The 13,964-nt window shown below is 37.8% G+C and overlaps 1 protein-coding gene across 1 annotated transcript in view; it reads right to left on the bottom strand.

Moving 5' to 3' along the window:
• Window positions 1–13,964, bottom strand: part of LOC124606844 (sorting nexin-25) — a 171,784-nt gene that overhangs the window by 73,801 nt on the left and 84,019 nt on the right. Inside the window, exons 11-12 of the mRNA XM_047138920.1 lie at window positions 13,448–13,584; window positions 5,747–5,920 (exon numbers count right to left, since the gene is read on the bottom strand). Coding sequence (XP_046994876.1) covers window positions 5,747–5,920; window positions 13,448–13,584 — 311 coding nt within the window. The remainder of the gene's footprint in view (window positions 1–5,746; window positions 5,921–13,447; window positions 13,585–13,964) is intronic.

The raw sequence follows: 13,964 nt of genomic DNA, 5'->3' as shown, positions 1-13,964 counted from the left end.
CTTGTTCCACGAAGAGAGTCTTTCAGTTTCCCAAAGAGATGATAGTCACATGGAGCCAAGTCAGGACTGTAAGGCAGGTGTTTCAGTGCTGTCTATCCGAGTTTTGTGATCGCTTCCATGGTTTTTTGACTGACATGTGGCCGTGCACTGTTGTGCAACAGCAAAACATCCTGCTTTTGCCGATGTGGTCGAACACGACTCAGTCCAGCTTGAAGTTTCTTCAGTGTCATCACATATTCATCAGAATTTATGGTGGTTCCACTTGGTATGATGTCCACAAGCAAGAGTCCTTCGGAATTGAAAAACACTGTAGCCATAACTTTTCCAGCAGAAGGTGTGGTTTTCAATTTGTTTTCCTTGGGTGAATTTGCATGATGCCACTCCACTGATTGTCTCTGCACCTCCGGTGAAAAACGATGGAGGCATGTTTCATCAACTGTCACAATTCTTCCAAGAAATTCATCTCCACCAACCTTGTACTGTCTCAAAAGTTCGCTGCATACCGTTTTTCTTGTTTCTTTGTGAGCCACTGTCAACATCCTGGGAACCCACCTGACAGAAACCTTTCTTAACGTCAACACCTTCAGTATTCTGCAAACACTTCCTTCCCCTATCCTAACGTAGCATGACAATTAGTTCAGTATGATGCGTCTGTCAGCAGTCACCAATTCGTTAACTCTCTGCACATTGTCTGGAGTGTGTGCAGTACGAGGCCTGCCGCTGCGAGGATAATCCTCAATATTACCTTGCCCGCTTTCATCACGTAACCTGCTTGCCAACTGACTAACTGTACTGCGATCGACAGCAGCATCTCCATACACCTTTTTCAACCTCTTGACAGCACGTTGCTTCTGATGAACGTCAAGTGTAGCAGCCATCTTGAAGACAAGCTGTGACAGTGCCATTCACAGGAACATGTTAAAATAAGTTTGAAAACAAGTTTTACACACTATAAAACTTTCACACATCCAGAATGAAAACTGTATTTTTACTAAAATAGTGTGTAATTTTTTTTTGGAGTGACCCTCGTATATGAAAAAAAAAATGTACATTAGTTACAAACTACAGCACATACAGAAATTATCCAACATGTAAACATCACTACAGATATTCGGATTTAGGTGATGACATGTTCGATATGCCTACCATCCTTAGCAACGATGTGGCAAAGACGAATAGCAAAATTCTGCATGAGCTGCTGAAATGTCGGAACATCGATCATCGATGCTACTGATGACCTCCTAAATTGTCATTTTCAGATCAGCAATGGTTTTGGGGTTACTGCTGTACATCTTCTCTTTAATATAGCCCCACAAAATGAGTCGCATGTGTTCAGATCTGGAAAATATAGTGGCCCATGCCAGTGGCCTCTGGGTACCTCAGAGCCAAACTGCGGTCTCCAAAGTACTTCTCCTGGACATCAAACACACTCCTGCTTCGATGGGGTCAAGCTCTATCTTGCATGAACCACTCCTTCTCACAATCAGGGTCACTTTGGATAATGAGGATGAAATCATCTTCCAAAACCTTCACATACCATTTGGCAGTAACCATACCATCAAGGAATAATGCACCGATTATTCCGTGACTGGACATTACACAACATACAGCCACCTGTTGAGGATGATGAGACTTCTTGATCATGAAATGCAGATTCTCAGTCCCTCAAATGCGCCAAGCCTGACATATTAACATGCAAATGGTCGACAACAAAAAGGCGCACGCACATGTGCATACTAATTCCCATCATGCCGCATGGTCAACTGTGCAGTTTGAATGTTCGAACACAAACCATTCAGAAGTTATGACGATTTTATTTCATACAGTTCAATAATTGTCACCTTGTTCAACTCCATTTTACTAGTCCCTATCTTCAGCCAATAAATGATTTAAATATAAACACAAATATAAAAAAATAAACATTAGAAATGCAATCAATTGTTAAATGTGTGTCCACCACCCCTTTATTAGATGTTTCTGTTTCAGCAGCTAGTGAGTGAAAACTCTTCTGCAAACGCTGATACTAAATACATTTATATCTATTTTCAGTAGAATTATTCTGGCTGTGTGGCTGAGTCTCAGTGTCCTGTAAATATTGATGTTTCAACTGCTACAAGTAGTTGTTCTAAAGTTTTAATTATTACTGCAGACAAATGAAGTTTCATAACTAATTTTGTTTGCAAGTAAATGTCTGCAGTCCTGGTAAACCTTGAAATCCCCACACCAGAGTGCTGCAGCACACTGCTAGATAAGCCACAAACAAAATGGTGCAGCCCACTGATAAATTGTAATATAATACAAAAATTTACTTTCTGCAGCACAGAAAATGATGCACCTGTGTCAAGGCAACCCAGATGATTTCTTTAGAGGCAACATTTCCACCGCTGCTTAAACACAACTGCTGTACAATATTTCACTTCATTAATGGGCTGTGCCATTTTGTTTATGCTCCTCTAGCAGGGTGCTATTGTACTGTGGTGTGGGGTCTCAATGTGTCCAGGACCACTCTAAAATAAATAAATAAAAACCAAAAAAATTACAAAGCTTTATTTTTTTAAGGTGACAAACTTTATGACTACCTTTTATAGTAGGTGCCTTTTGTCATCAGAGTGTACACTTGTGCGTGAGTGTGCATACTTATTGCTTCTAAATCATTCCACTGCAACATGAAGTAGGTTCATGGAATCCCATATGATGACTAAATGTTGTACTCAGAATTTTATGGTTTCATCAGGTAAAAATCGAAATCATTCTCTTAAGAAAAATGTGACATGTCAAGCCCAAAGACCAAACTGCATAATGTGATAATTTACAGTATTTTCAAACTTAATATAACTCACACACATTATCCATAACCTTAAATACCTGCATTAATCTGTGTTTCACAACTACCAGCACAAATTTTCCACACTGTTCGCCAAAGTTAGTGCTATCATCAGTTATGGCAGGACTGAAGATTACAGTTTAATGTCTCATGAAGGCCAAGATCATTAGATCCACAATGGAAGGAAACTGGCCATGTCCTTTTCAAAAGAACTGTCCTAGCATTTACCTTAAGCAACTTGAGGTAACCATAAAAACCCTAAAACTGGATGGCTGAATAGGGATTTGAATTTTTACCTCTCAAATTAGAGTCCAATGTCTCACCACTAGGCCATCTTCTTCAGAATATTGTCACTTACCAACTATTTTCATGAATAATAGTGTTCATGCGTAAAGATGTCCTGTAAGTTTATTTTTATCAGTACCAAATGTTTGTTGTGGAAGTTTCCCCCATTTAATATGTGATGGAATTTCCCGGGCATACACCATGAAGTACGGGAAAACAGTTTTAATCCGCAAGAGGGGAACATTAAACTCTCCAAATTTCTTGTATTGTTCACATGGAAGAGGGCGTCTTAAAAATAATTCTGGTTTGTTACATTACCAAGGAACTGGCTAATTGTGTAAAAAATGTACACTACACAAGTGATAAGGTTACAGGTGTGTGTGTGTCTCAACTTCAGAACATGATGGCCGAAACATAGAGGGAACATTCAACACTATATAGAAAGGAATGGATGAGAATCAAGGATGCTGCAGATTAGTAGTGAGCAATTGGAATGCCATTGTGGGAGGAGGGAAGGAGGGATTCATAGTAGGCAGTTATGGTCTTGGCAGGAGGAACAACAGAAATGAACGGCCTATTGACTTCTGTAGGTAAAGGCAACTGGTAATGATGACAAATGCATGGTTCAAAAACCATAGGAGGAGGCTCTACAACTGGGAATCACATGGGAATAAATATAAAAACCATACTGATTTTATGCTGGTGGAAGAAAGGTACAAAAATGAAATCAATGAAGTGCACACATTATGCAGTGCAGACATTAATACCAACCACAATTTGCTTATGGCAGATATAGAAATAAAAATGAAAGAACTGAAGAAGACTGCCATGGTGAAAAAGTGGGACCTACAGAAGATAAGATCTGGGAGAGAAAGCATTACGGATATGTTATCGATTGAACTTACGTAATGCATTACAAGACAAAGAAACCCCTGACAATATCAAATAGTATTGAAATATTTTGAAAGAAGGAATCATAGAAGCAGGGCAGAAAAGAATAGGATATGTGAACAGGAGAAGTGCAAAAAAGCCATGGATTCCACAGGAAATGATTTCAAAAATAGAGGATAGAAGAAAATTAAAAAAATAAAAACAACTAAGATGCACAAAAAAAGCAATGAAGCCTGAATGATGAACTTTGTAGAGATACAGAACAAGCTAGGAAAAACGACTAAAAGAGGAGTGTGACTGAACTGAAGTACTGAAAAGGAAGGGAAGATAGGATTCACTGTATGACAGAATGAAGCCTACAACATGGGATCAAAACAAACCAGGAGATGCTACTATACAAATTCCCAGTAAAAACGAAAATGTAGTGTACAAAGATCATGATGACATCCCATACAAATGGCAAGACTATTAAAAGAACTATATGATGCCGATCACAAACCAAAAAATCTGGAACCTGAATCTGCGTTCAGTGTAAATGATGATGAGAAAGGACCAACAATCATAACAGAAGTGAAGAATATAATGACTGCAATGAAAAACAGGAAGGCAGTAGGTACAGATAAAATACCAGAAAAAATACTAAAATTTTTGAACCAACAAGGTTTAAGAGAAATATCAAGGTTACGTAACAAGCTATAAGAGAGGGGTGAATGGCCAGAGAACTTTCTGACAACAGTAATGATGCCAATACCAAAGAAACAGGGAACCAAGAAATGCAGTGAGCACAGGATAATTAGCTTCATCTCACATGCAATGAAAATTATGTTAAGAATCATTAGTAAGAGACAGGAAAAGGTAATGGAAGGGTGTCTGGCTGAATAACAATTTAGTTTTACCAACAGGTATAAAGAATTTCAGGATATAATGGATACCACTGAAGCTAAAGGAAGGATTTATGGAATGAAAATAAATTCAAAGAAAACAAAAGTAATGGCACTGGGAGGAAATAAAAAGGTAAAGATAATGCTGAATGGAGAAGTATTAGAACATGTGCAAAGCTTTAAATATCTCGGAAGCAGGAAAGAAACGGACTGGAAGAGCAACATGGGAATTAAAATCAGAATAGCAATGGCGAAAGACTCATTTCATAACAAAAGGAGAATTTTCTTGCAGCAATGTGGACAAAAATGTACAGAAAAGGTTATTATAATGTTTTGTACAGAGTGTCTTGTATGGTGCTGAAATGTGAACACAGAGCAAGCAAGATAGAGCAAAGCTGGAGGCTTTTGAAATGTGGACATGGCAAAGGATGGAAAGAATAAGTTGGATGGGTAGAATGATAAATGGAGAGTTACTGAGAAGTGTGAAAGAGCAAAGACAATTAGTACATGTAATAAAAAGAAGGAAACAAAGCTGGACTGGACATATATTAAGAATAAAGGAGGAGCTTATAAAAAAAGTTTTAGAAGGAGATGTGGAAGGAATGAGGGGGTGACAGAGGAAGAGAGTTCAGATCCATGTGATGGACAGCAGCACATACACTGTCATTAAGAAGGAAGCAATGGATCGCATGGAATGGAGACACAAAGGACCTAATATAGCTTTGAATTTCTACCTTGTTCCTCCAAGACTATCACTACGAATTTTGTTCAAACAAATTTTTGTTTGATAAACATCTTAAATGTTTGAAACCTGAAATTATAAACCACAAACACTGAATACATAAATAGTAAATACTGGTCATACCTCTGCAGACTGAACAACAGCCCGCCACCTGCCAAGGTGCTCACTCCATGCCTCTGTTCGTGACAGATGGGCCTCCAGCTGCCGTTTCTCTCCCTGTAAGCTCTCTACTTCAGATTCCAGAGTAGCCAGCACTTTTGATTCAGGTTTCAGAGATGATCGCAAAGCTTCCAGCGCCTGAAAATTTCATTATGACACTATAATCACAATTCCTTTCAGTTATGAATTAAATCAAGTATAAGTGGATGATAAAGTCAATGTAAAAACCTGAGTTGGCTTATGGTTAACTCACTTTCTGAACAATATATCCCCCCATTTCTCTGCCATCCTCACTTATGCCTAGTTTCCAGAGACTATGAGACCTATACCCAAACCATTTGTTAAGAAATACACTGTTCTTAAGCAGATCTTAAGACTTTTAATTTTTTTCTTACTTTTTTTCTTACTCTCATATTACAGATAAAAAGTGCAATGAATCTATAACCACATAACACGTAAGAAAATCATGTTTCAAAACAAATTTATTTTTGTAAAAACGAGACACTAACCACGAGACACGTTAAAGATTGGATAAAAGTTCACTTGTCAGAGTAAATATCAGCTGCAATTCCATTCTTACTCTACAGAAAGTGTGAAATTATGTGCTGGCAATGGACTTGCACATATTTGTAAGCATTTAAGAGGCAACGGAGTTGCAGAAAGTTATGGTGCTACAGAGAACAGAATACCAAACCAGGCAGTATTTCCTAATGAAATACTCAAAAAGTGAATTGAGAGCCAAATCATAACCAAAGTAGTCTCCAAAAAGTCATATCCCAAAAAAATAATCCAAGGTCAAATAAACAAATGAGACTGGCTTCATAAATAAGTGCTTGGTGCCATACACAAACATTGCAGTGATTTCAAACAATACCAGAGCAGCCTTTTTATTGTCTTGCACAACACACGCCCCATCTACTATATTATATTGCATGCTGCATATGAGACCATTTGATGGTCATTGTCTTAGCGTCTCTTATTTCATTCAACATTGTATGACATTAAAGTACTACAGAAACACAGAAGATGTGGATAGTTTCAGACTGCACTCTCCTCAATCTCAAAAGAAGGTTGAGACAGCAGGAGAAAAGTGGAGGCAAACTGAGGTTTTAAAGAACACTACAACAAAAGCCAGCAGGGAAAGAAGAGATATAAATTACAAAGGGAATGCAATAATCTCTCAGATGCTTTTCTGAATAAATTTTGGTTCAGGTGAAATTTATCAGCACACAATCTAAAGACTGCAAATTTATTGTCATTACAAGAGACGTCACAAAACTTTTCACTGCCATCTTGTTCTGAAAATAAGGGTGGAGGTGATAGTTTTGGATCTAAGCTCAGACAGTGACATCATGTTAGTCAGCTATTTGTCACACTCTCCACAGGTGTTCAGTTTGACAGTGATGCATTTTGGCAATGACGCTAAGGCAGAACATGGCTAGCTTGTGACTTTTATTGCACATATTAATGCAATAGAAAACTACAGAAAATGTCATTTCATGACTGCTTCACAGATTGCACCATATTGATCCTTCCCACCAACACTAGCTTTTCTGAACTGTGCAGTTCGGATCTCTCCCTGCAGTATGTCCTATGTTCCTGTAACCTTTTCGTTACCCGTTTGTTACCAGACTGGAGTAGGGGACATGTCTTGCATCTAGGTCTATTACAGGGATATGAGCCATGAGGTAAGGGTTTGGGAGCGGAGGTTGTATAGTGATGGATGAGTATATTGTGTAGGTTTGGTGGAAGGCAGAATACCACTGTGGGAGGGGTGGAAAGGATAGTGGGTAGGACATTTCTCATTTCAGGGTACAACAGACGTAGACAAAACCCAGAGGTAGTCGAAACACGGTTGCTCCAGCCCTGGGTGGTACTGAGTTACTCTGTGGCCAGATGGTGAGACTTGGGGAGGTGGTGGAAGACAGGAAAGATAAGGCACGGGAGATTTGTTTTTGTACAACGTTGGTAGGATAATTACGGTCTGTGAAGGCTTCAGTTAGACACTCGGTATATTTCGAGAGGGACCACTTGTCACTGCAAACGCAACGAGCACAGGTGGCTAGGTTGTATGGAAGGGACTTCTTGGTATGGATCAGGTGGCAGTTGTCAAAGTGGAGGTATTGTTGGTGGTCAGTAGGTTTGATATGCACAGAGGTACTGTTGTAGCCATCTCTGAAGTGGAGGTAAACATCTAGGAAGATGGCTTGTTGGGTTGAGTATGACCAGGTGAAGCAAATGGAGGAGAAGCTGTTGAGGTTCTGGAGGAATGTGGATGGGTGCTCACCCTTGATCCAGATCGCAAAAATGTCCTCAATAAATCTGAACCAGGTGAGGGGTTTAGAATTCTGGGTGTTTAGGAAGAATTCCTCTAGATGGCCCATGAATAGGTTGGCCTAGGACAGTGCCCATAGGCTTCAAGGTGTTGCCTACAAGCAAATCAGGCGAACAGCTATGGGCACCGGCATGGCACCATACCACATTTGGAACTGATTAAAAATAACATTTGCCTGGACGTTTCTAAGAATGTCTTTGTTGTCACTAATTCAAACTGTATTTGATGGCTGCTACCTACACTACAAAATCGCAAATGCTCACCACCACTCACTACTGTTTTTCCAACCCACAAATAATTTTAAATTGGTTTGGCCTCCTAAGGACCACATGAAATAACTTATGTATTCTTTCTTTTTTCCTTTCTTTCTTTCCAGTAATTTTTCATACTTCCCCTTTGTTTTTCTCTTCTTTCTTCTGTCCGTATTGCACCTGTCTTTTCCTTTGTTTTCTCCTGGAAGCCCTTGAAACCTTTTACTTTTGCTCTGAATCTTTCTTTCTCCTATTTCTTCCTCCATTATTTCCATTTCTCTCAGATCTACTTTCACTTCTTTTAACCAGGCCACTGGTGTTTCGGGTTTTCTGTCAAAGAAGTTAAAAATTCTTTTTGTTATCCTGTTTTCATCTAGCCTTTTTAGGTGTCCAAGGAATATTATTATTTCTTTCCTTTGTCAGACATTATGTCTGGTTAAAAATGGAAAGTGACGCGGACCTTGATCAAGCGTGAGTCCCTTTTAACGGTACGGTATATGTTACATTGCATTTAGGAACTTTCAGGTAATTGAACATGTATCAATAATTACAGATTTCTGTAGTCTTGTATATACGTTTGGATGTAGCTGTATTGTGTTGATGTACTGATGGATATTGTGTGGTATGACTCCTGTAGTTGATAGTATAATTGGTATAATGTCAACTTTATTCTGATGCCACATGTCCTTGACTTCCTCAGCCAGTTGGATGTATTTTTCAATTTTTTCTCCTGTTTTCTTCTGTATATTTGTCGTATGGGGTATAGATATTTCGATTAGTTGTGTTAATTTCTTCTTTTTATTGGCGAGTATGATGTCAGGTTGGTTATGTGGTGTTGTTTTATCTGTTATAATGGTTCTGTTCCAGTATAATTTGTATTCATCATTCTCCAGTACATGTTGTGGTGCATACTTGTATGTGGGAACGTGTTGTTTTATAAGTTTATGTTGTATGGCAAGTTGTTGATGTATTATTTTTGCTACATTGTCATGTCTTCTGGTGTATTCTGTATTTGCTAGTATTGTACATCCGCTTGTGATGTGATCTACTGTTTCTATTTGTTGTTTGCGAAGTCTACATTTATCTGTTGTGTTATTGGAATCTTTAATAATATGCTTGCTGTAATACCTGGTGTTTATTGTTTGATCCTGAATTGCAATCATGAATCCTCCCATCTCACTGTATATATTGCCTTTTCTTAGCCATGTGTTGGATGCGTCTTGATCGATGTGTGGCTGTGTTAGATGATACGGGTGCTGCCATGTAGTGTTTTCTTTTTCCAATTTACTTTCTTCGTATCTGTTGATGTTATGTGATCTAAAGGGTTGTAGAAGTGGTTATGAAATTGCAAGGGTGTAGCTGATGTATTTATATGAGTGATTGCTTTGTGTATTTTGCTAGTTTCTGCTCGTTCTATAAAGAATTTTCTTAAATTGTCTACCTGTCCATAATGTACATTTTTTATGTCGATAAATTCCCTTCCTCCTTCCTTTCTGCTTAATGTGAATCTTTCTGTTGCTCAATGTATGTGACGTATTCTATATTTGTGGCACTGTGATCGTGTAAGTGTATTGAGGGCTTCTAGGTCTGTGTTACTCCATTTCACTACTCCAAATGAGTAGGTCAATATTGGTATAGCATAAGTATTTATAGCTTTTGTCTTGTTTCTTGCTGTCAATTCTGTTTTCAGTATTTTTGTTAGACTTTGTCTATATTTTTCTTTTAGTTCTTCTTTAATATTTGTATTATCTATTCCTATTTTTTGTCTGTATCCTAGATATTTATAGGCATCTGTTTTTTCCATCGCTTCTATGCAGTCGCTGTGGTTATCCAATATGTAATCTTCTTGTTTAGTGTGTTTTCCCTTGACTATGCTATTTTTCTTACGTTTGTCTGTTCCAAAAGCCATATTTATATCACTGCTGAATACTTCTGTTATCTTTAGTAATTGGTTGAGTTTTTGATTTGTTGCTGCCAGTAGATTTAGATCATCCATGTATAGCAACCATGTGATTTTGTGTGGGTATGTTCCAGTAATATTATATCCATAATTTGTACTATTTAGCATGTTGGATAGTGGGTTCAGGGCAAGGCAGAACCAGAAAGGGCTTAATGAGTCTCCTTGGTATATTCCACACTTAATCTATATTGGCTGTGATGTGATATTATTTGAAATTGTTTGGATATTAAGTGTGGTTTTCCAATTTTTCATTACTATGTTTAGGAACTGTTTTAATTTAGGATCTACCTTGTATATTTCCAATATCTGTAGTAACCATGAGTGGGGTACACTATCAAAAGCTTTTTGGTAATCAATGTATGCGTAGTACAGCAACCTTTGTTTAGTTTTAGCTTGACATATCACCTCTATATCTACTATCAGTTTCTCTTTACATCCTCATGCTCCTTTGCAGCAGCCTTTTTGTTCTTCATTTACAATTTTGTTCTGTGTTGTATGTCATTAATTTCTGCGTAATGACTGAAGTTAATATTTTGTATATTGTTGGTAGGCATTTTATGGGGCGATATTTTGCTGGGTTTGCTGTGTCTACTTGATCTTTAGGTTTCAAATAAGTTATTCCTTGTGTAAGTGTATCAGGGACTGTGTATGGGTCTGCAATGTAATTGTTAAATAATTTAGTTAGAAGTGAATGTGTTGAAGTGAACTTCTTTAGCCAGAAATTTGCTATTTTATCATTTCCAGGGGCTTTCCAATTGTGCGTAGAATTAATTGCTCGGGTGACTTCATGTTGCAAAATTATCACTTCAGGCGTTTGTGGTATCATCTTGTATGAGTCTGTTTCTGCTTGCATCCACCGTGCACGTCTGTTATGTTGTACCGGGTTTGACTATATGTTGCTCCAGAAGTGTTCCATGTCTGTTATGTTTGGTGGATTGTCTATTTTATTGTGTGTGTTATCTATTGTCTGGTAAAATTTCTTTTGGTTTGTGTTGAACGTTTGGTTTTGTTTCCTTCTATTTTCACTTTTTTTGTATCTTCTAAGTCGTTTGGCCAATGCTTGTAATTTCTGCTTCTTTTCATCTAATTGCTCTATTGCTTCTTGTTGTGAGATTTTCCCTAACCTTTTTTGTTTTTTGTCTGATATTTCATTTCTTATAAATTGTGTTAGCTGCCCAATGTCTTTTCTCAGTTTTTCTATTCTGATCTGTAGCCTGTGTTGCCATGCTGGTTTTGTGGGTTTCTTCTGTGTGTTGGTTAGTTCTGATCTCTGCCTAGTGTGTATATTTAGTGTAGTGAGTGCTCCTACATAAACAAGTAGTTGTAACTCTTCCATAGTTGTATTTTCATTTCTTTTGTTGTGTATGATTGTGTTGATAGTTGTTATTGTTGTTTCGACTTGTGGGTTATCTGGTGGTCTACGCAAAAATGGTCTAATGTCTGTATTTGTGTCTTTGTATTCTATATATGTCAACTGAAATTTTTCTTCTACATCTAACATGTGTGTCACTTCATGTTCTATTTGTGCTTGTTCTGGTGGCTGTCTTAAGATTTCGTTTTCCTCTGATTGTTTAATTGATGCGTGTTGTTCTTTGTTTGTTTGCTCTGGGATGTTTGAGTCCATTACTGTATTTTCTTCTTCTTCGTCTTCTGATTACACATTATTTTGTTCCAGTATGTGTTGTACTTTTTGTTTGATGTTTTCTAATTCTGACTGGGGTATCCTGTTATTTTTTTATTATTACACGGATCTGATCAGCTAGCCATTGTTCTGTTAAAAATTTTAGTTCTGGGTATCTGGCAATAAATGTTGTGTATACTTGTGATCTGTATCCAGTTGTGTTGGTTCCTAAGTTTGTTGCTTCGTAATAACAGAACATGAGGTGTCGGTTAACTTCATCTGACAATATCATCCTCTGTCTTTGTTTTCCTTCTAGAGTGGTTGCAGGAAGCATATCCTGCAAAACACCTCTATTTGGATTTAAATCATTTGCTGCGTGGCTAGCTGTGCTGTTACCACTGTGGACGGGCATAGGGTTCAAGCGTCGTCCCCAACCATGACAGCGCTTCTCCGAGGCTTCATTAGTTCTGTCCTGAACCAACTAATCACACTAAGATGGGGGTTAGCCTTATTAGTGGTTGTTATTGTTGTTATTGTTATTATTATTATTATTATCATTATTTTTATTATTATTATCATCAATTAAATCACTCAAGGGAGTCTGATGTTCATCTTATGAGGCACTTGCAGAGTTTACCAACTGTCAGCCGCAGCAGTAGTCAGCCCCAGCAGTAGAACACGATGGCAGTATGTATTAAGTTAAAAATGAAAAAATTCCAATTGATTGTTTCTATGTAACTTTTAGTGTTTTCTATTCAGAATCACAAAGCCTACATGTAACTAAAATTTACAACACCACACAAAAACATCCATATATACACAAAAGTAAGTACAAGTAGCCAACAGCCTTGACTTGAATAGACCGGTCCAAGTCAGATCACCAAATTTAAGCAACACTGGGTACTGCCACTATTTGGACAGGTAACTGCCTGAGTGCACCACACACTGTTTGCTGTCTTCCATTTGAATATACAGCAAACCTTCTATCATCATCATCATAATAATCATCCAACAAAGACATGACAACACACTACATACACACTCCATTACAGTCACCCATACTTCCCAGGTACACCAAAATACACAACCCGAACACTTCGCAAAATAAAAATACCAGTGTGCACAAAGGATAGGAAATACGTTTCCAATTAGGTGGCTGAACCTGCCCTTAGTGGTCCCCCGGAAGCTATAACATATGACTATTTTTTAAATAAGTACAAGCGAGAATGTTTCTTTATCTTTTGTTAGCTGAAGTGCCACTTAATGGGAAACACAAGACATTAAGGTCACTGGATATGTACACATACAGATATACTGCATACCATAAGAAAAGCACAATATATCACATTTCACAATACTTAATTAATTACATCAGTTGATAAAACATAACAACACATGCTCAGAGAAATTCAGTATGACTACAGATACACAACATAGGGGGAAAATCAGATGACCACTTTACATTTTACAGAACAACTTCAAAAACATTCTCACATACTTGCATTTTGTTGTTCAATTTCTGTTGTATTTCATCTATCTTTTTCCGCGCATAGCTGGACTGGTCAGCAATCTCTAATGTGCCACTGTCCATGCTGTCTGTCACATCGCTTGTATCATCTGAATCGAGAAGTGAGGCTGAAACATGCATTTAATTACCTATATGCAAAAGTATGTCTTATGCAGCATGTAGCAGACCTACTTTCTATGAAGTACTTGACATACAGAGATTAGGGAAAACAAATATGAGACATTTGCAACCACATGTCGTATTATCTTTCCATTGTGAGTTTACTAGGCTTTACTAGGCTCAGGATGTGCACCTGAGGTAGAAACAAAGATGTAGCCCATTATTCTTCCTAAATGCTGTATGCGGAAAACTGCATAACTCACACCTACACCGGAAATTAATCACATTTTTGAAGCAAGAAAGATGTCTTACTTTCTCAGCAACATACTTTCTGAACTGATAAAAAGGCATACACCAACAGTCTTGAAATACTTTCAAAAAGTGAGGC

The sequence above is a fragment of the Schistocerca americana genome, chromosome 3, assembly GCF_021461395.2.
Source record: "Schistocerca americana isolate TAMUIC-IGC-003095 chromosome 3, iqSchAmer2.1, whole genome shotgun sequence".
Classification (NCBI taxonomy): Eukaryota; Metazoa; Arthropoda; class Insecta; order Orthoptera; family Acrididae; genus Schistocerca; species Schistocerca americana.
The sequence above is the reverse complement of the archived record's forward strand: the minus strand, read 5'-3'. Positions and strand labels throughout refer to the sequence as shown.